This window comes from Phocoena phocoena, chromosome 3 (assembly GCF_963924675.1).
Source record: "Phocoena phocoena chromosome 3, mPhoPho1.1, whole genome shotgun sequence".
In the NCBI taxonomy this organism is placed as follows: Eukaryota; Metazoa; Chordata; class Mammalia; order Artiodactyla; family Phocoenidae; genus Phocoena; species Phocoena phocoena.
The window spans coordinates 117,075,852-117,102,109 of record NC_089221.1 but is presented as its reverse complement, the minus strand read 5'-3'; the positions used below and the strand labels follow the sequence as shown (position 1 = coordinate 117,102,109).

At 42.6% G+C, this 26,258-nt stretch overlaps 1 protein-coding gene across 1 annotated transcript; it reads left to right on the top strand.

The window, feature by feature from the left end:
* Positions 1 to 813: 813 nt before the first annotated feature.
* Positions 814 to 25,046, top strand: DNAJC18 (DnaJ heat shock protein family (Hsp40) member C18). Its single transcript, XM_065874540.1, has 8 exons — positions 814 to 925; positions 2,602 to 2,788; positions 8,168 to 8,313; positions 11,670 to 11,855; positions 12,941 to 13,050; positions 14,067 to 14,176; positions 16,940 to 17,112; positions 21,731 to 25,046. Exons 1-8 carry the CDS (start codon positions 886 to 888, stop codon positions 21,853 to 21,855), a joined length of 1,077 nt encoding a protein of 358 aa, XP_065730612.1. The 5' UTR covers positions 814 to 885; the 3' UTR covers positions 21,856 to 25,046.
* Positions 25,047 to 26,258: the final 1,212 nt, after the last annotated feature.

The window sequence follows — 26,258 nt, the reverse complement described above, 5'->3', positions numbered from 1 at the left end:
GAGTCAGTGACACCGGACCTATCCACCTATGAAGAATTCCTTTTATTCTTTGCTAGGCCCCATACAAACCTGGGTGGGGAAAAGCAGGAATATTTCTTCATTTCCTTTTTACTAATCTCCTAGGGCCTGGTCCTTCAGAAAAGAAGGGAATGGGCCAAGGAAATGAATGGGGTGGAGGAAAGGAGAAAAGTCTCGGAGGGGCCCTGGAGTAGGATGGGATGAATGAAGGATAAGGAGCAGCAAAGATAGGGGATCTAATGCCAGCTCCAATATCTGCCTTCTTCTTCTTTCTCTACCCCTGACTCCTATCGGTCCCTCTAATGAAGCTATGCCAGAGGAGACGCCCTCTAACCACATACATCTCTCACTTGCTTATTTTCTTGGTTCTCCCTAGGGTTAGGTTCGACATCACCAGAACCTGTCCAGGACCGAACATACACTTTGCACAGAACAGGCATCAGCTATATTTAAAAAGGACATCCCTGAGAATAAAAATAGTCATAACGCCACCCTCTAGCCCATAGTTTGCAATGCCTTTCCCAGGATGGATCTCATTGCGTCTCCCTGAACGTCCGAAGTGTTAGGCGGGGCCAAAGCCACTATCCCCACCCTACAAATGAGGAAAAGCGCGGCCCGCTGTGGCCACAGTTGCAGACTGTGAGCCGCTAGCCATAAAGCAGTCAACTGGCAGCAAGGGTCGCGCCCCTTCACACCACGGCATCTGCGACCCCTGGCGCGATCCCTGCTGGGAATTGTAGTCCAATGACCCTCAGCTACTATGGATCGGACTACAATGACCAGCATGCCCCGCGCCTTTTGGCGCCCCCTTCCCTTTCAGCCTCGGGCGCGGGGGAGGCTCGGCAGACCTGCTGACTGGGAAGCGGTATGGCAGCGACGCTGGGCAGCGGGGAGCGCTGGACGGAAGGTATCAGGTCCTGGCCGGAGCGTGGGACAGGGCAGGGTCAGGGAGAAATCAGGGATGGGGCTCCTGACAGCGCCTGAAGGGGCTGAGATCCTGGGCCTGAGATGAAGGATGGAGGTCTATGAGAAGATGCTGGGCCTGAGTAGGGTTCCTGGTGAAGAGGGAGACCTCCCAGGGCAGGGGGCCGGGATCCGGAAACCAGGAGCGCTGGCTCAAGCTGAGGACCCGGCCGGGTACCCAGAGTCACCCGTGACGACTTGTTTCCTCCGGCCCCCAGCCCCGCCCCGGCCCGTGCCCCGCCCAGGGCCTGCAGCTGTCAGGCCCGCCTGCGCCGGGGTCAGCGGGGTGACGCGGTTTCCCGCAGCTTGCTTACCCGGTCCTTATCCTCGCCTCCAAACTGGGCTGCCTGACCCTCGGCCTGGGTTTGGTCTTGTCCCTGCAGCCAGCATCAGGACGGATGGGCCAGCTTTTTCCATCCTACAGTCAGGCAAAGAGTACTGAGGCAGTGCCTATTATGTACTCTGCATTATGCTGATCCTGCAGCGGGATTTGACAGACATGGGCCCCGGAGCCCACAGAACTCTAAGTCTACTGAGGAAGTTTGACAGGTAAACAGTCAGTTACAAAACAGGGCCAGAATGTCCTGGGCTACACAGCAAGGTCGTAGGTTTGAGGGGCATACTGACTAGGCACTCAGCGTGGCCTGGGTGTCAGAGGCCTCATGAAGAAAGTGTTACATATGATGACATGAAGGATGCGTTGGAGTTAGCCAGACCTACTTAGAGAATAGTTTTGCAGGCAGAGGGAACAGCATGTGCAAAGGCACAGAGAAAAGAGAAAGCATTGATGGTCTGAAGGGAGTTTGGTGTGGCTAGAGCATAGAATACAAAGGAACTTGTGTTGAGATTTGAGGCTGGAGAGACAGGCTGGGCCCATGATAAGAAATTTGGACACCGAGCAGTGGGTAGTCAGTAAGAGATGTTAAGCAGGAGAAAGGGTTTTTTTAAATCTTACCCAGATCCTCCATACAGGACACGAGTACTCTGCCTTCTTTGACTATATTGCTATGGCCCTCTTTGTACTCTGCAGGCATTATGATTAATTAAATCCTCTCCTTTAAACTATATCCTCCATGTGGTCAGGAGTAGGTCTTATGCATAGATCTCCTTGATCTATCTAGCCAAATGTATTGTACATATTAGTTTTATAACTGTCACTTAAAAAATTGAACTCATTTCTACTTTAAATCTTAGTGGTGGGAGGCATTGTGACAAAAAATAATGTGCTATGATCAATTCACTTCTGACCATGGACCACAGAGAAATAGGCTTCCCCTGTGCTGCCCTAAAGCCAAGGTATTGGGCAGATGCCTCTTGAGCCCCTTTACTGGCTCTGAGTGAAGATTATTTGCTGACTGATGACTGTAGGTATGGTGGACATTATTATGCTTCATGTTTCTGGCATTAAAAGTTTTTCATGGTTGCCTCTGTATTTTCTGTATTGTTTTCTCAAGGAAGATGTTTCTTCAGCTTTGTATGGGTGTTTAGAAGTCAGCATGATGTCAGTAACCTGGGCCTCACACTTATTTGCCTACAGGCAGCCTCCCAGATAGCTAAGGCCGGTAGCAAAGTTGATTTGCAGGTCAGACTGAAGCCTCATGGAGGTGCATTGCTTTGCAGCTTACATTGATGCAGTTAGAAGAAACAAATACCCAGAAGACAGACCTCCTGAAAGTCATGACCCCTGTGGTTGCTGTAACTGCAGGAAGGCACAAAAGGAAAAGAAGTCTGAGCATGAGTGGAATCAGACCCGACAGGGTGAGGGGAGTGCCACTTATACTGAGGAGCAGCTGCTTGGAGTACAAAGGTGAGCCTGTGGTGGGATTAAATGAGTGATTTTATGGACAGTGCCTGGCACAGATGATGTGTTATGTAAGTATTGACTACTATTATTATTTTTATTACTGTTATTGAAGCACAATAGCTTCTTGACCTCAGAGGCAAGGCTAGGTGGAAGTGGAGTGTTAGGGTATAATCTGAAGTAACTGCCCTGCTTCTGCTGTAAGAGAGACAGGGGAAACGAGCTTGACATAACAGACACCTGTACAACATTCTACCCAACAACAGCGGAACGCACATTCTTCTCAAGTGTACATGGAACATTATCCGGGATAGACCATACGTTAGGCCATAAAACAAGCCTTAATAAATTTAAAAGGATTAAAATCAAACACTGTATGTTCTTTGAAATTGACAACAGAAGAAAATTTGGGTAATTCACAAATATGTGAAAATTAACATATTCCTAAATAACAAATAGGTCACAGAAGAAATCACAAGGAAAATTAGAAAATACTTTGAGATGAATGAAAATGAAAACACTTATAAAGCAACTACACTCCAATAAAAATTAATTAAAAAAATGAAAATACAACATACCAAAACATATAGGATGCAGCTAAGGCAATACTTAGAAGGAAATTTATAGCTATAAATGTTTATATTTTTTAAAAAATCTCAAATCAATAACCTAATCTTCTAAAAAAAGAAGAACAAACTAAGTTCAAACAAGCAGAATGAAGGAAATAATACAGAGTGGAAGTAAATGAAATAGAGGATAGCAAAACAATAGAGATCTACAAAACCAAAAGTTGGTTTTTTGAAAATATCAACAAAATTGACAAACTTTTAGCTAGACTGACCAAGCAAAAAAAGGGAGAAGACTCAAATAACTAAAATCAGGAGTGAAATAGGGGATATCACTACCAATCTTACAAAATAATGATTATGTAAGAGAATACTGTGCACAATTATATGTCAACAAATGAGATAACTTGAATGAAATGGTTAAATTTGATTTCCCAAAAGAAAAGCCCAGGCCCAGGTGACTTCACTGGTGAATTCTACCAAATGTCTGAAGACAAATTAACTAATCCTTCATTAACTATTTTAGAAAATACCAAAGAAGGGAATTCTTCCCAAGTCATTCTATGAGACCAGTATTATTACCCTGTAACCAAAAACAGACAAAGTCATCACAAGATGGATACAGATTTCTGCAACATATAAAACATATAAAAAGGATTATATATCTTGACCAAGTGAGATTTATCGTAGGAATCCAAGGTTGTTTAACACATGAAAATCAAATAATGTAATACACCATATTAATAGAATAAAAGACAAAAGTCACATGATTGTTTCAATAGGTGCAGAAAAAGCTTTTGACAAAACTCTGCACTCTTTCATGATAACAGTATTCAACACACCAAGAATAGAGGGGAACTTCCTTAACCTGATAAAGGTCATGTTCAAAAAATCCACAGCTGGGACTTCCCTGGTAGTCCAGTGGTTAAGACTCTGCACTCCCAATGCAGGGAGCCAAGTTCAATCCCTGGTCAGGGAACTTGATCCCACATGCCACAACTAAAGATCCCACATACCACAATGAAGATCCTGCATGCCTCAACTAAGACCTGGCACAGCCAAATAAATAAAATTTTTTTTAAAAAAAAACCTCCTTAAATTAAAAAAAAAATCCACAGCTAACATCATACTTAATGGTGAGTAATTTGATGCTTTCCAAGATCAAGAACAGGACAGGAACAAGATTCTAGCCATTTCTATTCAACATTGTGCTAGGAGTTCAAGCCAGGGCAGTTAAGCAAAAAAAAAGAAGTAAAAAAAAAAAAAAAGAAGTAGAAGCCATTCAAATTGGAAAGAAGAAATAAAAGTATATTCACAAATTATATGATCTAGTATAGAAAATTTTAAGCAATACCCACACACACACAAACTATTAGGACTAATAAATTACTTCGGCAAAGTTCAGTATAAGATCAATATACAAAAATTATTATTTTTCTATATGCTAAGAATGAACAATCTGAAAATGAAAACAATTTCATTTATAACAGCATCAAAAAGAATAAAATGCTTAGGAATAAATTTAATGAGAGAAATGTAAGATTTTACATTGTAAACAACAAACTTTATTAAAAGAAATTAAAGAAGACCTAAATAAATGGGAAGATTGCCTGTATTCATGAATTGGAAGGCTTAATATTGGTAATATGGTAATAGTCCTCAAATTGATCCACAGATTTAACACAATCCCTATCAAATTCCCTGCTACCCTTTTTTGCAGAAATTGACAACCTGATCCTAAAATTCATATGAAAATGCAAAGGACCCAGAGTAGCCAAAACAGTCTTGAAAAAGAAGTACAAAGTTGGAAGACTCACACTTCCCAATTTCAAAACCTACTACAAAGCTTCAGTAATGAAGACAGTGTGCACCAGCATAGGATAGGCATGTAGATCAATGGAATAGAATTGAGACTCCAGAGATAAACGCTTATATTTATGGTTAATTGGTTTTTGACAAGAGTGCCAAGACAATTTAATGGGGGAAAGACTAGTCTTCAACAAATGTTGTTGGGACAACTGGATATCCACATGCAAAAAAATGAACTTGGACCCCTTCCTCACACAAATACAAAAATTAATTCGAAGACCTAAATGTAAGAGCTAAAACCATAAAAGTCTTAGAAGAAAACAAATGTAAAGCTTTGTGACATATGGATTAGGCAATGATTTCTTGTTGACACCCAAAGCCCAAGGGATAAAAGAAAAAATAGGCAAATTGGACTTCATCAAAATTAAAAACTTTTGTACTTCAAAAGATACCATCAAGAATGTGAAAAATCAACCCACAAAACAGGAAAAAATATTTTCAAATTATATATCTGATAAGGGAGAGAGGGAAAGAGAAAGGCAGGGGAGGATCTGCCCTGGAAGCAGGGATCAGAAACTAGGGTGGGGAATCCATAGGATCCTCATGGGCAGCTCTTGGGGAAGGGCCCTGACCGACATTCCAGACCCTGCATTATAGTCCCAACTGTGTTACTGACTTACTATGAACTCTTCAACAAGGCTCTGGGTCTCTGCCTGCCTAACTGAATTGTGTGGTAGCAAAAAAATGGAGATACTTTAAATGCCCATCAGTAGGGAATGTACATATATCCATAAAATGCAAGAATATGCAGCTTTTTAAAAGAATGTGGTAGGTTTTTATTTTAAAGTATATAGTTGATTTACAATGTTGTGTTAGTTTCTGGTGTGCAGCAGTGTTATATGTAACTGAATATGTGTATATTCTTTTCCACTATAGGTTATTACAAGATACTAGTATAGTTCCCTGTGCTATACAGTAGGACCTTGTTGTTTATCTATTTTATATAAAGTAGTGTGTATCTGTTAATTATAAACTCCTGATTTAATTTATCCGCCTCCTCTCCACCCCCACCCCTGCTTTCCCCTTTAGTAACCATAAATTTGTTTTCTATGTCTGTGAGTCTGTATCTGTTTGGTAAATAAGTTCATCTGTATTATTTTTTTAGATTCCACATATAAGTGACATAATATCATATTTGTCTTTGTCTGACTTCACTTAGTATGATAATCTGTATGTCCATCCATGTTGCTGCAAATGGCATTTCATTCCTTTTTAATGGCTGAGTAATATTCCATTGTATATATATACTGCATCTTCTGTATCCATTCATTTGTCGATGAACACTTAGGTTGCTTCCATGTCTTGGCTATTGTAAATAGTGCTGCTATGAACATTGGGATGCATGTGTCTTTTCAGATTAGAGTTTTCATCTTTTCCAGATGTATGCCCAGGAGTGGGATTGCAGGATCATATGGTAGTTCTATTTTTAGTTTTTTAAGGAACCTCCATACTGTTCTCCATAGTGGCTGCACCAATGTACATTCCCACCAACAGTGTAGGAGGGTTTCTTTTCTCCACACCCTCGCCAGCATTTACTATTTGTAGACTTTTTGATGATGGCCATTCTGACCAGTGTGAAGTGATACCTCACTGTAGTTTTGATTTGCATTTCTCTAATAATTAGCAATGTTGAGCATCTTTTCAAGTGCCTGTTGACCATCTGTAGAATGTGGTAGATTTGTAATAATAGCCAATATTTATGTCATGTCAGATGCTATCAAGCATTTTAATGAATACTTCACTTAATTATAACAGCTGTGAAGTATAGGTATAATTATCAGCCCATTTCAGAAGATAACACAAAGGCACAGAGTTAAGTCCACAGCAAGATCAGATGCCAACCAAGGCATTTTTACTCCAGAGTTCATGCTATAGTCCACCCGCTCTCAAGGTGTGGTTTGGGAACCCCAAGACCCTTTTGGGGAGGGGTCTGCAAGTTTAAAACTATCTTCATGATAATACAAACATATTATTTGCCTTTTTCACTCTCATTCCTTCATGATTATACAGTGGAATTTTTGAGAGGCTGTATAACATGCCATTATATTATTTTATAAGAGACTTCTTAGATCAGAAAGTTCAGAACCAACACTCTGGTGGTCTAAACTATTATCCCTGTACTTTTCATCTCTATAAGTTATGGATCAATTCCCAAGATAAATTGTTAGTTTTAAAAAAAATGAGATATAGAGGGTGATTATAATATACTTCCATTTATGTAAAAAAAAAATGGGGAAGTCTCTATACAGGTACTCTCTCTGTACATAGGAATCAGAGAAAACTTTTTTTTTTTTTCCTGTGCCACACAGCTTGTAGGGTCTCAGTTCCCTGACCACGGATTGAACCTGGGCCATGGCAGTGAAAGCCCAGAACCCTAACCATTAGGCAACCAGGGAACACCCCACAGAAAACTTCTAACTGTGGTGGTTCTTAGGGTAGGAGATTGGAGGACAGGGAATGGGGAAGCAGGAAGATTTTTCACTGTATATAGTTTAGTACTATTGGATATTTTTCTTCTACCATGTGAATATGTTAACTTTCTAAAACAAAGTTTAAACAGATAGCCATAAGGAGAAAAAAAGGTAGATTTAAAAAAAAAAAAAGGATGGTTAGGGTATTTCTTCTGACTTTGCTGTCCGGTGGTTCAACTCTGAGGACTTAGCTTGGGCCTTAATATTATAAGGGTTAGTATACTTGCTCTATCCACTTGCAGGGATATAGAAAGAAAAAAATATTAGATGTAAAAATACTTTGAAAGGAATTAAGCTCTCACTGGGAGGAGGACATTGTTAGTGAATTGTATGTTTCATTAACGTGTTCACCAGTTTTCTTTTAGGTTTGTTTTGGGGCTCACAGATTGGAGAGAGGATTGATTTACTATTTTGCAGTTAATTGTACAAAAGGGGCCTTTGTAGACATACCAAAAAATATTTCTGATTTGTATTTTTAGGATCAAGAAATGCAGAAATTACTATGAAATTCTGGGGGTTTCACGAAATGCCAGTGATGAAGAGCTTAAGAAAGCTTACCGAAAACTTGCCCTGAAATTTCATCCTGACAAGAACTGTGCTCCTGGAGCAACCGATGCTTTCAAAGGTCTGATCCTAAACTAATGCTTAATTCTGCCCTTCTTATGTTGTTTGGTCACAGCAAGTTGTTTTCAGCCTCCCCTGTAATTGTTTTATAAGGCCACAAGCAGGGTTTTGTTTTTTCCTGCCACACCTCTTAGATAGTGATTATTAGCATAGCTCTCTCCTGTCCTCATTCACTTACCTTAATTTCTTTTGGAAAAAATATTTGGTTTCTCTGTGACACCTTTTGGAACCTTTCATTCCTTGATTCAGCAAATCTTTATTGAAGATCTATGTGCCAGGTGCCATGGTGAGTAAAACAGATATGATTCCTCTTGTGGAACTTATAGGTTGGTGGCTACTTACAAGTAGGGCCTAGACAGCATTTCCAAACTTCTTTGACCATCAAAATATTTGTTCATGAAACCTCTGTTATTAACATGTATGAAAAAGCTTTATACAGCTTTGTAAAGAGCAAAAACATGGTTATAGATCGAATCTTTTTTCCATTGATTTCCGTGATACTTTTAGTGATATATTCTTTTTTTTTTTTTGCGGTACACAGGCCTCTCACTGTTGTGGCCTCTCCCGTTGCGGAGCACAGGCTCCGGACGCGCAGGCTCAGTGGCCATGGCTCACGGGCCCAGCCGCTCCGCGGCATGTGGGATCTTCCCGGACCGTGGCACGAACCCATGTCCCCTGCATCGGCAGGTGGACTCTCAACCACTACGCCACCAGGGAAGCCCCAGTGATATATTCTTCAAAAATATTTTGGATCCAACACATAAATAAAAATCTTACTTAAGAGCTTCACCCTCAGGAATGTCATTGATTAAGGCAAGGATTATAAATGGATGCCGAAACCATTGGGTGATAGGTTGTTGTTGCATAGGATGTTCACATACTGTCAAATAATCACCCACAGAATACTTATTGATTACACAGGGGAAATTTTCCTTTATAACGGAGATAGCTAGCTGTCACCACTTTAACCAAGTGATCCAACTTATCATCACCAATACTAGAACAACCTAACATTACATGTTGTAATACCATGTGGTATTCTTGCCAAAATGTTTGACCTGAATCTAATAAAGAAGCAATCAAAATATGGGACATTCTACAAAGAACACTGAACTACTCTTAAAAAAATTCAATATAATGAAAAACAAAAAAGGTGGGGAGACTGTTCTAGATTAAAAGTAACTAAAGAGACATGAAACCAAATATAACTCATGAACCTTGCATGGATTCACTGGGTGATAATGAATTGATGTTAATTTTCTTAGCTGTGATATGATGTTGTGATCATGTAGGAGAATATCTTTCTTCTCTGGAGACATAGCTAAAATATTTAGGGGTGAAGTGTCATAATATCTGCAGCCTACTTTCAAATGGTTCAGCAAAAAAAATGAATACATATTATATGTGTATGTGTAGAGAGTTGAGGAAAGCAATGTGGTAAAATGCTAACAATTGATGAATAAATGTAAAGGTTTTTATTGTACTTTTTTATCGTCTTTTCTGGAGATTTGAAATTTTTCAAAAGAAAAAGTAAAAAATGATAGATCTGAGACATTTTTTAAAGTCAGCTTTTACCTCAGCGGGCAAGCTACCCTTGTTGATGTGCCATTGTGAATCTAGTTCTCCCCATAGTTTCTACAAGGAAACAGATAACCCACAATTTCCTCACACCTTCATGTAAGGTACCTCACAGACTAATGCCATTTCTCTGAGAAATCTGCCAGATTTCAAGGGATGTGACTGTTTAAGCAACTCTGTTTAGGCTTTTCTGGTTTTTTTTTCTGCTTAGCAGTTTTATTGCTATAAATTTTTTTTTTTTTTTTTTTTTTGGCAGTATGAGGGCCTCTCACTGTTGTGGCCTCCCGTTGCGGAGCACAGGCTTGGGACGCGCAGGCTCAACGGCCATGGCTCACGGGCCCAGCCGCTCCACAGCATGTGGGATCTTCCCAGACCAGGGCACGAACCTGTGTCCCCTGCATTGGCAGGCGGACTCTCAACCACTGCGCCACCAGGGAAGCCCTTGCCATAAGTATTTAATACAATTCCCTAGCTAGAAGAATCATAAGGAAATGCTCTTTCTGACTATGTTTCTGATAGTGTTGACTGAATTAAAGGTAGGTGGGTAGGAATGTCTTAAAATTTTTTTTCAAGATTTCTTTGATTGTTGGTACTGATTGTATGTTTAAATGAAATTGGAAAAAGCTTGTACATTTGTGCATAGGGAGGAGAAGTGATGGTATGCATGTGTAATCTATTCAGCCTTTGATCCCTCTTTGAGACATTGGAGATACTTTTTTTTTTTTTTTTTGTTCCCTGACCAGGGATTGAACCCAGGCCCTCGACAGTGAAAGCACAGAGTCCTAACCACTGGACTGCCAGGGAATTCCCTGGAGATACATTTCTTAATTTCTAAAGACCATTTTTGTTTGTTTGTTTGTTTGTTTTTGTTTTCTTTTTTTTTTTTTCTTTTTGCGGTACGCAGGCCTCTCATTGTTGTGGCCTCTCCCGTTGCGGAGCACTGGCTCCGGATGCGCAGGCTCAGCGGCCATGGCTCACGGGCCCAGCCGCTCTGCGGCATGTGGGATCTTCCCGGACCGGGGCATGAACCCGTGTCCCCTGTATCGGCAGGCGGACTCTCAACCACTGCGCCACCAGGGAAGCCCAAAAGACCATTTTTAAAAGTAGGCTGAGGGACTTCCCTGGAGGCACAGTGGTTAAGAATCCACCTGCCAATGCAGGGGACACAGGTTCAATCCCTGGTCTGGGAAGACCCCATATGCTGCGGAGCAAGTAAGCCTGTGTGCCACAACTACTGAGTCCGCGTGCCTAGAGCCTGTGCTCCACAATAAGAGAAGCCACTGCAATGAGAAGCCCATGCACCCCAATGAAGAATAGCCCCCGCTCATAGCAATGAAGACCCAACACAGCCAAAAAAAAAAAAAAGCTGAAATAAGACTGATGAGTGAGGTCTTTGCTTTTAGCCAAGCAGGAGGATTTTTACTGATTATTTTATTCAGGAGATTGTATGTGACTTCATGTTAGAATACCACTACTTATGTAGGAGCTGTTTCCAACCATAAACTACTGCTCTCAAGTGAAATAAAACATTTTTGATGACGGAGAACAGTACTTCTTAGTTCATCTTGAGTCCAGTGTTGTTTCAGGCTTATCAGACTAGACCATGGAAGATTTCAAGGGCAAGCACTTTGGTGAACTTTCTAGGCCCAAGCACCTCTCCTTGGGTCACTGTGAAGTTGTCCAGCACCAATCAACTCCGGGCTCTTCATTGCTACTACTATGATCACCCTCAGCTACAGCAAAGACTATGTACTCAGATGCTTTTTGTTTTTGTTGCAGCAATAGGAAATGCCTTTGCAGTCCTGAGCAATCCTGACAAGAGACTCCGCTATGATGAATATGGAGATGAACAGGTGACTTTCACTACCCCTCGAGCCAGACCTTATAATTATTACAGGGACTTTGAAGCCGACATCACTCCAGAAGAGCTGTTCAACGTCTTCTTTGGAGGACATTTTCCTACAGGTTAGTATCCCAAAATTATTGTTTAAGAAGTCATAGGGACTTCCTGGCAGTCCAGTGGTTAAGACTCCATGCTTCCACTGCAGGGGGTGCAGGTTTGATCCCTGGCTGGAGAACTAAGATCCCACGTGCTGCTCGGCGTGGCCAAAAAAAAAAAAAATTCATATATATTTTGAGGATCTGTTTGAGGATCTGAATAGAGGGACCGTGGTATGGTGGCAACAGCAAACTTTGGAATCAGATAATCTGGGGTTGAAGGCATGTCTCCACCCTCCAACTATGCATGATTTTGACTTAGTCCATCTGATCTTGTTTCCTTACCTAAAAACGGGGTTGATAATACCAACTTCACAAGGCTGCTGTGAGGATTGGATATTTTTTAAAGTGTTTTATAAATTAGAAGCAAAATGCCTGTATTATCATTATTGCAAAATAGCATTTATATAAAGATAAAGGTTAGAAAAGTACCCCCAGAGAGTTGGAAGTTGGGTTAATTAAATGCCTGGGAAGTAAATTGAATTTTTTTTTTTTTTTTTTTTGCGGTACGCGGGCCTCTCACTGTTGTGGCCTCTCCCGTTGCGGAGCACAGGCTCCGGACGCTCAGGCTCAGTGGCCATGGCTCACGGGCCCAGCCGCTCCGCGGCATGTGGGATCTTCCTGGACCAGGGCATGAACCCGTGTCCCCTGCATTGGCAGGCGGACTCTCAACCACTGTACCACCAGGGAAGCCCAAGTAAATTGAATTTTGTTAGGTGCTATTAAAGATACTAGTGACATAATCTGATATTGGGCAAGGAGGCAGACGTGAGCATGTCAGACAGGATTCGTGGCCCAAGTGCTTTCTTTCTTAGCCTCTTGGGGTTCTCTCACTCACTGGTTACAAAGGATTATTTAAATAAGGGCGAGAGAGCTAAGCATGTCCCATTTCCAGCTGGTTCACTTGACATACCTACTGTTGTATTTTTCTACTGAGTAAAATGGGACAATACTCTACCCTCAGAGAACCTAGTTGGAAGCAAGGACCTTGGAAAAGGCAAGGAAGGGGTGTTTGCCATATTGCATACTAAGTATTTTTCTTTCTTTTCCAGGAAACATTCATATGTTTTCAAACGTGACAGATGACTCCCACTATTACCACCGGCGGCACCGACACGAGAGGATGCAGACACGGAAGGAAGAGGAAGAAGATAAGCCTCAGGTACCTGCGGAGGACAGGACAAGAGCTGCCCATAAACACTTGTACTGAGCTGACCTTTATGTAGTATGATCAGGTTTTCGAAGTTCAACTTGAGATATGTTGCTAAAATGTGCTTTAGGAAAGCAGAAGCCTGGCAAGAAGAGCTGTATAATTGGCCCAAATAAGCCAGAATAGTACCTCCTCCCCCATCCATTCTTTGGTGACTGTCCCTGGAAATCTGTTCACCTATGGGGCTGTCTTGAAAAATGTTTTCTTGACTGCAGAGAATAGGAACCCCCCTTCAAAATATTCAATACTAAAGGGAGTTTAAGGTAAGGGATCAAGGGAGTCTCATGAAGCTTAAGGGCAGGAAGCTTGCTGGGCCTTACGTCAGATGGGAACCAGGAACTGTGGTGCTGTCAGGCCCCCATGCAGCTGTGCTCTCCATGACTCTTGGGGCCAGACTGTCTCCAGTTTTCCTGCCTGCCTGCATCTGTTTTGTTCTTTCTAAGCAGCCTGGCTTTTCTGCTTCCCCTTGCAAATGTCCAGTCTACAGTGCCTCAGAGTATGTGTCCTTTCTTCAAGTGACTGCCTAGCAGTGAATGGTGATGGATCTCAATCCCAGACGCTTAGGAGGGAGAATGTGATCATCCCTGCTACGGTTTGATGTCCCCCAGATGTCCCACAGTCCGTTCAGCTGAGGCCAAGGCAACAGAGTTGCATAATAACATGACCTCCTGAGAGTCACAGTCTGGGCAAGCTCCCGCACAGGTGTCTGCTTCATTGGTCTTAGAAAAGAGGGCTGCAGAAGGATTACTGAGTGTCAATCCAGATTGTAGGTGGGCCTTGTTCAGCCTTTTCAGCAGACAGAATGGGGCTGTTTGGTACCTCTCAGCAGAAAGTACAACCTTCCCAGAAAGGCCTTGGGCTATGTGCAGTACATCAGTAATTCATATTTTCTTTGGGAAAACTGTTCTCTTTTCAATAAGCTTTATATTGATGAAGAGCACTTACACCAAATGCTTTTTCTTTTTCAGACTACATATTCTGCATTTATTCAGTTACTTCCAGTTCTGGTGATTGTGATTATATCTGTGATTACTCAGCTGCTAGCTGCTAATCCCCCATATAGTCTATTCTATAAATCGTAAGTCAAATCTTTATAAATATTTCTTAACAGCAAGCTGGTACATTACTAACATTCCATTTCACCTTTTGTTGTAGAAAACACTGATTCTGTGTTTAAAGGAACAGCTGGATAGTAATAATGCAGAGACTCAAAAATATTGTTCTTTAGGCAGTTTCCCAGGCACTCAGGACCTGGATTGTTTTGTTCTACAGCGACATCATCTGGTCAGCTGCAGAATAGCAATGGCTGGTTTCTGAAGGATTAATAGATGAACTCCAGGTTCAGATTAAATCCTTAACATTCCACTTTAGAGTTAAAAAGGACCTTACTGAGCTTGTGATAGTATCGCTGGACCCCTGTGAGTCTGAGAACATAGTAACTAAGATCTAGTGATTATTTCCAATTTAAGAAATTGCAAGAATAGTACATTTATTCATAAGGCTATACAGTCAAACCATAGTATCTCATTTCTTTGCTTTTGCTAAAAATATAGAAATCATTATAAAGTTTGTATTGCATGGAAAATTTGAGCTCTGATAGGAATTTTTTAATTTCTTCAATTAATTATTTCAGTTAAATCAGTTCTTAATTTGATCCCTAGACCAGCATCATCAGCATTAACTTGCCAACCTGTTAGAAATGCAAACTCTTAGGCCTTACTCCATATCTACTGAATCAGAAACTCTAGGGGTGAGAACCAGCAATATGAGTTTTAACAAGCCCTCCAGATGATTCTGGTCCATACTAAAGTCTGAGAATCACTGGATTATTTTTTTTAATTAATAATGGGAAATGAGTCATTACTATTATAGTTTAGCAGACAAAAACCTTTCAAAATGTGGACTCCATGGAACCGTACCTAACAGGAAGAGCTCTTGTTGGTGATCACTGTAGACTAAAGACTATCATTCTATATCAATATCTTCATTTTACAGAGAGGAAAGCTGAGACTCAGAGAGAGGTTATTGCTGTCAGGACACAATGGCCTGATTCCCTCTTATTTCCTGACTTCCCATATTTCTCCATATGCTACTGCTACCTCCTTTCTTGTCAGGCCAGTGAGACAGACAGGAACCTACCCTGATAACAGCTTCCCAGAGGGAGGCAAGAGCAGTCATGGCTCTTAGACATCCAGCAAGATCCATAAGTTGAGAGATCAAAGGAAAAGGCTAGGAAAAGGTCAAATATAACTCCTTTAAGATGGACTTTGTCCAGTTTGGACAAAGTCAGCTTGGATTTTGCACATTGCCATCACATTGTTTTAACCTGAATTTGAACTCCCTTCTGTACTTCCTTATGGTTAGACTTCAATTAACCCAGACCTGTTAAAGTTTCTGAGCACCAGACACCTTTGGATATCTTAGACCCACTGAAAGTTAGCCTGGAGGTATCATTGAAATCTTTTGTCTTAGTTTTTGCAGTTCTCACCTAATGGCTATGTGTAAAGTACTTTTTATCATGTCCTAAAAATTAGAACTAAGTTGTTATAAGCTGTCTGGTTATTTTTAAATAGTTTATAGTAACAATCATTTCATTCAACCAACATTTACCAATAGCCACTCTGCGCCAGGTGCCATGCTAGGTCCTATACAATATAGAAATTGTTTTTTAAGCATTCAGCATTCTACTTTTAACATAGAAAGCAGTCTAAGAGAGGTCAATCCAGATAGCTGCACCCCTATATTCACAGCAGCATTATTTACAGTAGCCAAGACATGGAGACAACCTGAACACACACACACACACACACACACACACACACACACACACACACTATGGAGTATTATTCAGCCATAAAAAATGAAGAAACCCTACCATTTGTGACAATATTGAGGGACCTTGAAGGCATTATGCTAAGCAAAATAAGTCAGAGAAAGACGAATACTGTATGATCTCACTTATATGTGGAATCTAAAAACAAACAAACAAACTCAGAAAAAGAGATCAGACTTCTGGTTACCGAAGGTGGAGGAGAGAGGGAAGGGGAATTGAAGGAAGATGGTCAAAGGTACAAACTAACAGTTATAAGTTAAGTAAGTACAAGGTATGTCAGGTACAACACAGTGTTACAGTAGTAATGCTGCTGTATGATAGGAAATGATAGGAAAGTTAAGAAAGTAAATCCTGAGAGTTCTCATCACAAGGAGAAAGGTTTTTTTTCCTTTATTCTTGTCTTCTTTCTTTTCTTTTTATTGTATCTATATGAGAAGATGAATGTTAGCTGAACCTATTGTGGTAATCATTTCATAATTATGTAAGACAAACCTTCATGATATATGTTTTAAATTTAAAAAGAGAGAGAGGGCTTCCCTGGTGGCGCAGTGGTTGAGAATCCGCCTGCCAATGTAGGGGACATGGGTTCGTGCCCCAGTCTGGGAGGTTCCCACATGCCGCGGAACGGCTGGGCCCGTGAGCCATGGCCACTGAGCCTGCACGTCCGGAGCCTGTGCAACGGGAGAGGCCACAGCAGTGAGAGGCCCGCGTACCACAAAAAAAAAAAAAAAAAAAAAAGAGAGAGAGAGAAGAGAGGGAGGTGAATCCTTTAAGGAAATAAATATGTTGAGACTGAATCCATTTGAATATGCTCACATAATAGCAACAATGATGACATTACACTTACTGCTTTGCTTGGGAAATAATAAATGTTAGATGTATTAGAAAATGATATCTGCATCTGCCCCATGAAGAGGTGATTGTGTGAATGATCTCTGTGAGGCCAGTGCTAAAAGTGATATTGCCAAGTATGACAAGCATACCTGAGCCTCTCTCTCCTTGTTTCAGGACCTTGGGCTACACCATTTCTAGAGAAACCCAGAACCTACAGGTGCCTTACTTTGTGGATAAAAACTTTGACAAGGCCTACAGAGGAGCATCTCTGCGTGACCTGGAGAAGACGATAGAAAAGGATTACATTGATTACATCCAGACAAGTTGTTGGAAGGAGAAACAACAAAGTAAGATGCTCTAAAAGGGGCTTCAGCTGGTGCCATGCTTCCAACCTGAGGCATCCCCAGCTTCCTGATCCCTTCTCTCTCCTTGTTCGAGCTACTCATGTTTATGTGAACAGGGATAGGACAGAGGCCCATTCAGGATATTACCAAAAAAAGGAAGTTTATTGACAGGATACATGTGGCCAGGACTGGGAAATCTTAGGAACTTCGGCAGTACTAGTTGCCTCTCTGTCTGTCTGTCTCTGAGTCTCTACATCTCTCTGCCTATCTGCCCTCTCTCCTCTCTCTGCCAACTTTTTGCTTTTTCAAGCTCTCCTCCTTCACAGCCTTAATTTGCCATGGCTTATTTTGGTTGCTACCCTCCTATTCACTCTCCCAACTTCCCCAACCCCACAAGTCATTGGCCCCTTTCTACATCACAAGCTTCCTGTTTAAGTAGCTCACTGGCTTGGTACATGGTTTCCTAATTTCACATTTCCCAGAGGGAAATCTGATTGATCCAACCTAACCAAAGTTTTATAGGTTGTTGTTATTGAGTTTGGTGCCCCTTCTCTTCCCCTCCAATCAGCTGTGGCCACACAGAATAAAAGCGATTCTCCCAGGAGCAGGCCTTCCACACTGTTTCCCTGGAGACAATGGGGGTGATAGTGTTGGCTTCCAACCCCAGTGAGTGTTCATGGGGAGTGCACACACACACACACACACACACACACACACATATCCATTAGTAATTGTATCTTATAAAACTTGGCTTTGGTTAATTTTTAAAAAGCAAACTAACTCATTTTTTAAAACCTTGTCTGTCACTGGGTGTTGTTAAACATCTAACATTTAGATCTAAATTTAGATCCTCAGTCACAGTGCTGCTAAGCCCTCGCTGACCCATCATCCCAACCCCACCCCAAGTTAGTCTCTCCTTCCTCTGTGTTTTGTTTTTTTTCCTCTGTGTTTTTAAAGCACTTTGCTCATCCTGCTAAGACAGTGCCACCCTCACCATGTTAACATGTTCTGTAGGTACATGACAGTCTCCCTGCTGGACTCTGGGCTCTCTGAGGGCAAAAACCATGTCTTACTAATTTTGTGTCCCAGGCCCTTGGCACAGTCTTTGCTTCAGAACAGATGCTCCACAAATGTCTTTTGAAGAGAGGATTCTCAGGACTGGAAGACAGTGAAACTGCTGAGGACTAGGAATCACTGAGCAGGGCTAGTGTCCTAACCCTGCCCCTGAGGGACCTTATTTCTGCTGTCTACTCCTGTAGGGCAGAGCCCACCTGACCTCTCAGGTGCATTAGGAGCCTGGTAGGCAATGACTTGGATGTAAGGGGGAATTCAGCAGGAGGAGGAAGTTGCTTTTTTATTGAAAAAACTGAGGGGTCAGGAAGTACCCCTACCCACTGTTAAATTAGGTTTTGCAAGTTTCAAAAATCAGGAAAGAATTTTGGAGCAAGATAGAGGCCTTACACTTAAAGGCATTATTAACGTGTATCCAAATCAGGTGAAGGCCACAGCATATGTCCTAAGATTCTCCATTGTTTTAGACTCTGAGAGGGTTTTGAAATTACGCAGAGGGCTCATGGTAAGGATTACACCTAAGGTGGCTTCTAGGCTTTTGTCGCCATCCTCATGAGGCCTACTTTCAGGGCTTTGGCACTCTCCAGGTATAAACAGATCCAGTGGGTGAGCATGATGCGTGTACCCACAAGTTCCAACCCGGGGGTTATCAGCACACACCCCTTAAAAATCTATTTCTGGCATTTAAGGATGGTGGCCATCCGGAGCCTCCACACAACCCAAGTGCCATTTGAGAACAAGCAGCATCTGCCCTCCGGATCCAGCAGCAAGTGCAGCCAGCATGGTTAAATTTAGCACATGGAGGTTGTAAAAATAAACCCGCTTGAGAACAAAGTTCACTCTTGGCAAAATACCTAATGGAAACTGTTTTTAGCAAAGTTAGCCACTGTCTTTTAAAATCTTTTGTTAATTTCTTTTCTCTGCTTTCTTCCTCCCAAGGAGGTTGTATGGATTATAGAAGATGGTATGAGTATAACGCTTAGCATGGTGTCTGGCATATAGTAAGTGTTTGGATCCTGACCGAATCCAGACCTTGCTTGGCCTTGCTTGACCGGATGCAGCACTGTCTTATGAGGCTGGATCATGATGGTCGTTGGGATCTGTCAGGGTCTTCCAGCTGTCAGGACTCTGATCTGGGCTGTCACGCAGAGTTTTTTGTTTTTTGTTGTTTTTGCGGTATGCGGGCCTCTCACTGTTGAGGCCTCTCCCGTTGCGGAGCACAGGCTCTGGATGCGCAGGCTCAGCGGCCATGGCTCATGGGCACGGGCCCAGCTGCTCTGCGGCATGTGGGATCTTCCCGGACCGGGGCATGAACCCGTGTCCCCTGCATCGGCAGGCGGACTCTCAACCACTGCGCCACCGGGGAAGCCCATGCATGCAGAGTGTTTTTGAGAGAGGCTTTGGGACTTGCCTCTCGGCAATTTGCCTGAGTCAGCTTACCTTGAAGGTGCAATGCTCTGTCCATCTATTACACTGGCATTCAGGGCCCGGGAAACATTTTGCAGAGAAGAAAAGATGTTCTCTTGATCCTGCCCCTGCCAAAGATTTTGTTTTTTCTTAGAAGTTATTGAATATTAACAGAACTTGTGAGAAGTAACATATTCATTGAGTTGACCTTTTGTTCACTGAAGTGCAAAAGGATTCACTGGCAGTTTGGAGAGAAGTTTCTCCAAGCATGGTCATGGGGGTGTGGGACATAATTCCTTGAAACACTGCCCTTGTGCAAGGTCATTGCTCTAGAGCAAGGTCATTGCTCTCAATCTCTGGAGCATTGAAAACTGGTTTCAATGAACTTTAAAAAAGCAATGTCATGTTTTGAGAAAAGCATTCATATATGTGCAGTTCTCTTTCATCAGCTTATTATAGTAGTTGTCAGTGTATAAAACAGTAAGGATCACTAGCCCTTAGTGTTTTCTGGAATGAGATTTCAGGCAATGAGACATTTGGATAAGGTCAGTAACAAAAAACCTAAGGAAATCATTTCAAGGAAAAGCAAAGCCATAGGATCTGCTCTATATACTGGTGTAACTGTGAATCAGAGGACCAAAGGGACAGCCTGATTTCACAGAGCCCTCTTGAACAGGTTTCCCACATGCCAAAGAAGCCAGACAGATGGAGTCAGTGCCTAGCTCTGGGCAGAACGAAGGAGCAGAGGGCTTTCATTTGGGTGCGGTGCATGATCCGCCATGAAGCCACATCACCTGCGAGGATGCCTGTGCAGGGGGCAAGCTCTGGCTGGTGCGCACTGCAGGCCCCACGCCGCGGGGTGAGAGCACATTGTTCTAGAGCCTAGGAGACCCCCTGTTTGCCAAGCAACTGCTGGGCCAGGGCTCAACCTCTGAACCCCCATCACAGAGGGTGGGTTTTCATGCATACCCACCCCTCACCCTGGAGTCCTGCACTTAATCTGCACTTTGGGCCTTACTTGGTGTGAACAGAACCATTGTGAGCAGAAATGCCTGTATTTTGGTTGATAGAGACTTACTCAGAAACCACTGCGCATTGTTCCCTCTGGCTAGCTATTAAGTCCTGTTTCCAGGCAGTTTGCTGATTAATCAGACAGGTGCCTCTTGTTCCACCAAGAAAAACAAAATCTGTCAGCAAGATGACTAAGAATGAATAGACATATTTCAGAATGACTAAAATAGCATTTTCACAAGTGTGGTCCTTTAAACATTGAGTAGCTGCCTGCTATTTGAGGCTTTCAGAAGCCACGCAGGCCCTCGAAGCATGCCATCATGTTAATACACAACACGTCTCTGGAGTTGCTTTTCAGGTATTCCTTCCTACGAATGTCTCTGAAACTATACAAAAGAATAAAAAAGAGAGGCAGCCAAACCACTGTTGAGTCCGGGAGGACAGCAGAGATTATATTCTGGTTAAAAATAGAATGACTTTCTCCACCATGAAGAGAAAATGAAATACATTTCTTCAAGGAGACAGAGGTCACCGGATCCAGATGATTTCACTTTTAAAAGAGCCCAGCTGCCTTTGGCCTTTGAGTTAGGGGCCCCACATGTGGTGAGGGAATGAAGAACGCCGCCAGCAACCTGGCCTTCTATAGAAGCGTGCCTGCCGGTGGAGGGCTCTGTGTCAGTCCGCATATATGAGTTATGATCCAGCAATGCAGAGGGAAGGATGAAGCAGCTGTCTTTGTTTCAGATGACAGGAACAGGCGATTGGACTCCATTCTCTCCCAACTGCCATCTGAATACCATTCGTAGGAAAGCCCTGAAACAGGGTCTCCTCTTACCGCACGCGTGCAGGTTTCCTAAGTCTGGTGCCAAATGTTCTATTGATAAGAACTAAGTCCAGTGCTTTTGTAATAGAGCACAGATACTGTTGGACTCCAGGATCGCAGGTGTCCCTTAATCCTCAGCACCTGGTGTAGCGTAGCTGCCTGATATGTGTTTCTTGAGTAAATGAGTGTTTCTTAAGTTTAATTGAAAGAAAAAGCATTAAAGTAGAAGGAGCTTTGCTTCCAGAAGTATTGAAGTGAAACAGAGGAGCTCAACTTTCTTGACGAATTGTTACCTCTTTTATCTTTCAGAGTCGGAGTTGACCAATTTGGCAGGATTATACAGAGATGAACGATTGAAACAGAAGGCAGAGTCGCTGAAACTTGAAAACTGTGAAAAACTTTCCAAACTGATTGGCCTACGCAGAGGTGGCTGAGAGGATGGTAGTCCTATGCAGGCTCGGGGTTTTGCTATGTGTTACTGTTTATGTTCCTAGCTCCATTGTATAATACAAAATTAGGAAATGATGAACATTTTACAATTTGCTAACTTTGTTTGGTGGGCAGAGTTGGAGGTGCTTCAGCATGGAGCCAGACTTGTCATCACAGACTCCTTCCTGGGGATTGGCTCCGGGGGCCAGGAGCAGGTCATCTAAATTGAATTAATGGCAAAGCATTAGATTCAGCCCCCTGCTCTGCGCCTACCCTGCCTCTAGAAAGGTAGTTCAGGGCACCCCAGAGCAGACTCATATTTTCTTTCTTCTTCCCTTCAGTGAAGTCTCAATAGCCAGTCATTCCTAGGCTTAGCCAAAGCAGCTTAATATTGCTTGTTTACAGAATTATACCTGTCCCTTCATTAGAGTCATCGTCTCCCCACCAGATTCAGCTGTTGGAACAACTCAACTTTCCATTTTCTAAGGGAAATGTGGAGAAATGTAAACTGTTTTAGTCCACAGTTTTCTATTTGTTACTAGCATTAGCAAACTGCCTAATTGGAGTTTCTTTTACTTCCTTAACCCTCTGTCTTGTAGAGAGCCCAGAAATTAAGTTATTGAGTGAAACAGTTCAATGGACATGGAAGCAGGGGCCAGGGGTGAAGGTAAAATGCAAGACTAAGTCTCAGCTGCTCACTGCAGGTTCCCTAGTCCATCACAGAACCCAGAGAATGTTCTTTTTGACATTTCCCCTTGCAGCATCATACTTGAGCTGAGTCCCTACACCCCACAGAGGTACAGTGGTCAGACCTAAGAGGAGGCACTGCCAGCCCACTGGGCTGTTTGCTCAAGCCTAGAGATAGAGGGGAAAGACCCTCAGTCTGAGGCTACGGGGATCTGGCGTTGGCCCCAGCAGTCACTTTGTTTAACCCAGTGCCCTGTAGTTTGTGATAGGAGATGCTTTTTCATGTAGTCAACATTTGTTGAGTGCCTGGTATGGAATGAGAACATTGGCCCAGAGAGGATGCATGGTTGAACTGGGTCACACAACTTGTTGTGACAGAGCTAGATGGTAGGCCGACTCTCAGGAAGTGTGTGATCATCCCCATTGCTCAGGTAATTCTAGCCATATTGGTTAAAGCAGAATCTTTCCCAAGGATGTTCCTCCCCCCACCCTGGGATCCTGTATCCTTTCTATGGCAGTGCTACATCCACTCAGGACACCTCTCTACACCACTTCTGTATACAAAACAAAAGCAGACAGCTTTTCCCACTGGTGACAAGGAGGACGGAAGTTGTTGCCTGGACTGTGTGGTTCTGGGCCTTCCTGTGGAGGTGAGCTACCAGGATTGAGCTGCCCAGATTATATCATGAATCTGAGCCTGGAAGGATCAGTAGGTAAATGTAGTCTACACTCCATGTTTTCTTCAGGATGGAAGAAAAGTTCCTGTTGGAAGGAGAGTCTACATTAAAACTTGTTTCCAAAGTAGAGTTTCTCCTTTCAGATGCATAGCCGTGATTTAGGCAGATGTATCTTGTATTGTCCCACGTGTGGGCATCCCACAGGGTCAGGAGATGAGTCCAGAGGTAAAGAGTGGGACTTTGGTGGCTGGTTAGGGGCACCTGCTCAGCTGTAGGGAGGGAGAGCAGCTCCAGAGATAGTCAGATTTTGTCACCCAATGAAGTCTATCCTCCTGGGTTTTGGGGGGCTTCCTTGATCCCCTCTGAGTGACTGAAGGGATTTACATGGTAAAATGTGCCTGTGGGCCAAATGAGCTATAGAAAGTTGTTTTCCTGTACACACAAAAATCAAAGCTCCCCTGTCCCCAACCCCAATCTCTGCTAGAAAATGGGCCATAATTAAACTGACTTGACAAGGTACAAGACTCTGCTCTAGATGCCCGTGAATAGTGTAGTCACACCTGGATTTCATGGCAGAGACGAGTTATCTGTGATGATACTAAATAGAGGCAATATTAACTCACTTCATTAAATGTCAGGTCTGTTGTCTGTTTTTATAGCACTGATGGTACTGTTTTATTTATTACCTAATAGACTGCAACACTCACATCTGGTTTTCCTGAAGGGAATGGTATTTGCTTTGGGTTGAAGAATAGTTTAATCTATTTGGTACTGTCCAGAATATTGTTAAACTATAATTTCCTGGGTTGCATTTTAGATGGGTTGTCTGCATGGTGGTAAAATAAGCATTTTCCTCTTGCCTACATCATTTGGAAAGTTTTTATCATATATAAACTCTCTAGGCATGGCGTATTCTTGCTCTCAGAACTTGGCATGCAACTCTAGACTATTTCTGTGAGCACAAATGCAGACTGGAGATGCGTGATGGGAGTGGGGCTAAGAAATAGGGCTTGAGGCTCGAGCAGAAAGCGAAGCTCTCGTAAGAATGGAAGTGCCCTCTGCACTAAATGATCAACAGTGAGGAAGGTGGGATGAAAACCCTTCTCATCACAAGGGGCACTGCAGTTTAAAGGAATCCGTGTCCCCAGATTAGCAACCCTGGGGTTCATCTGCTCAAACTAGAAGACTTCTGAACTTCCTTGATCAGCTCCAGGCCTCACAGCTTGGGAGAAGTGACCAGCAAGAAAATGCCATTGCTGTTCTTTCTGTTGGAAACTATTAGAAATTACGCCGAACTCCAAACCCCACTGGAACGTGGAATCCAGCAGCCTAGTCAAGCTATGTGTTACTCTCATTTACATCCTCACACTCAGGACTGGCTTTGTGAGGAGGCACTGTTGGGATTCCAGAGCTTTCTGTTACGGATAGCCACACACGCGGGTTCATTGTCTGCATGCACTGTTCCTCACAGGAGCTAGCGCTTAATTAGTATTTATTTTGGATTCCTTTAAGGTATAAGCTTAGTGTCCTAATATATTTATTTTTGGAAAGGACCAACTTATTATACATCTTATTTTTTGAGCCTGCATTGTTGATAACCTCGTGCAGTGACCACCAAGTAACTATATACCTGTGTGTTACATATTGATTACATCTTTTGCATCACATTCAGTATTTGGAATTAAAGATGTGAATGTTCTGTGACCAGAGCCAGGTTTGACCCAGATGGAATCAGCTCCTGGTGGAGTAAGAATCCTGAAATATCTGGTCACCTGATCCATTACATCTGGATTGAGTGTATTTTAACAGAAATAAATTAAATGGTTTTATATAAAAAGAATGGCTTTATATTTTTCCTTTGTTCTTTTACCTTTGCCCATGGCACCCGTAGGTACTGCATATTGCCTGACTCCTTGGAGCCACTTAGGACTAGACAGGCTGTTGACCTCTGCTCCAGTGTTCCCTCATACATCAATGGAATTATTGGTGTTTAGCATAATAGATAGCATTGGTGGCATCACCAATTCAATATTTGTTTTCCATCAGATGTCAGCAGCTGCAGCATATTACAGCCAATGTACACATCAGATCTACTTAGCATCTGAACATCAGGTGTTATCCCAGTTCCTTGCTGGCTTTGTTCCTAACGGTCCTCAGTTAGGGTAGTCTTGGTTTAGGAATACAGGACATTGTTAATGTAATAATAATACATTTCATGTGAAGAAATATTAAGGTGATATTCAATTCAGCAAAGATGGAGAACTTACTATGTACCAGGTGGGCTGAACTTTTGGGATGGGGGTCAGGAAACAAGTGAGACCCAGTACCATGGCTCCTGGAGTTCACATCTAATGGGGGAGCCAATTAGACAATGCTCCCCAGTGGGATGAATGTCAAAGGGGAGACCAAAGGAAGCTTGGGAATCTATAACAATGGGATTTAATCCAGGATGGAGGATCAGTGAAAGCAATTCTGAGGAAAAGAGATTTGAAATGTAATCATCCTTCATACAGAGTACAGTGGGTTTTTTTAAATGCGGTTAGAAGCAACACCATTAGAGTGCTCCCATTTCCACAAATAGCACCACCATCCATCCAAATATGAAGTCAGAAACCCGGGAGACTTTGTGTGGTAGACTTAATTTGGTGTCCTCCAGTGGACCACACCTAATATTCATGACCTTGTGTAGTCCCCTTTCTGACCCGGGCTGGCCTTGATCTTTAATCAATAGAATGTGGCAAAACCAGCAGCTTGCATTTTTGCACTTAGGGGAAACCAGCTTCCATTTAAGTCCCACCACCCTGAGACCACCAAGCTAATCACATGGAGAAGCCATGCAGAGGAGAACCAAACAACTGAGCTGGCAGCAAGAACTGAACCCAGGCACAATCTGAGCCAAACTGGTTGCCACCCACGCTGATGATCACAGCAGAAATGAGCTGCCCTGCCAAGCCTGGTTCAAACTGCAGAACCATGAGCAAATAATACACTGGCTAATGTTTGTTTGTTTTTTTTTTTTTGGCCACGCCAAGCGGTATGTGGGA

What these genes read in the sequence shown, in the direction of transcription:
- DNAJC18 (XM_065874540.1), top strand. Translation starts at nt 886, where the DNA reads ATGGCAGCGACGCTGGGCAGCGGGGAGCGCTGGACGGAAG. An exon ending in CAGCTGCTTGGAGTACAAAG is followed by an intron (nt 2,789 to 8,167) that starts GTGAGCCTGTGG and finishes TTGTATTTTTAG; the next exon opens with GATCAAGAAATGCAGAAATT. An exon ending in TATAGTCTATTCTATAAATC is followed by an intron (nt 14,177 to 16,939) that starts GTAAGTCAAATC and finishes TCCTTGTTTCAG; the next exon opens with GACCTTGGGCTACACCATTT.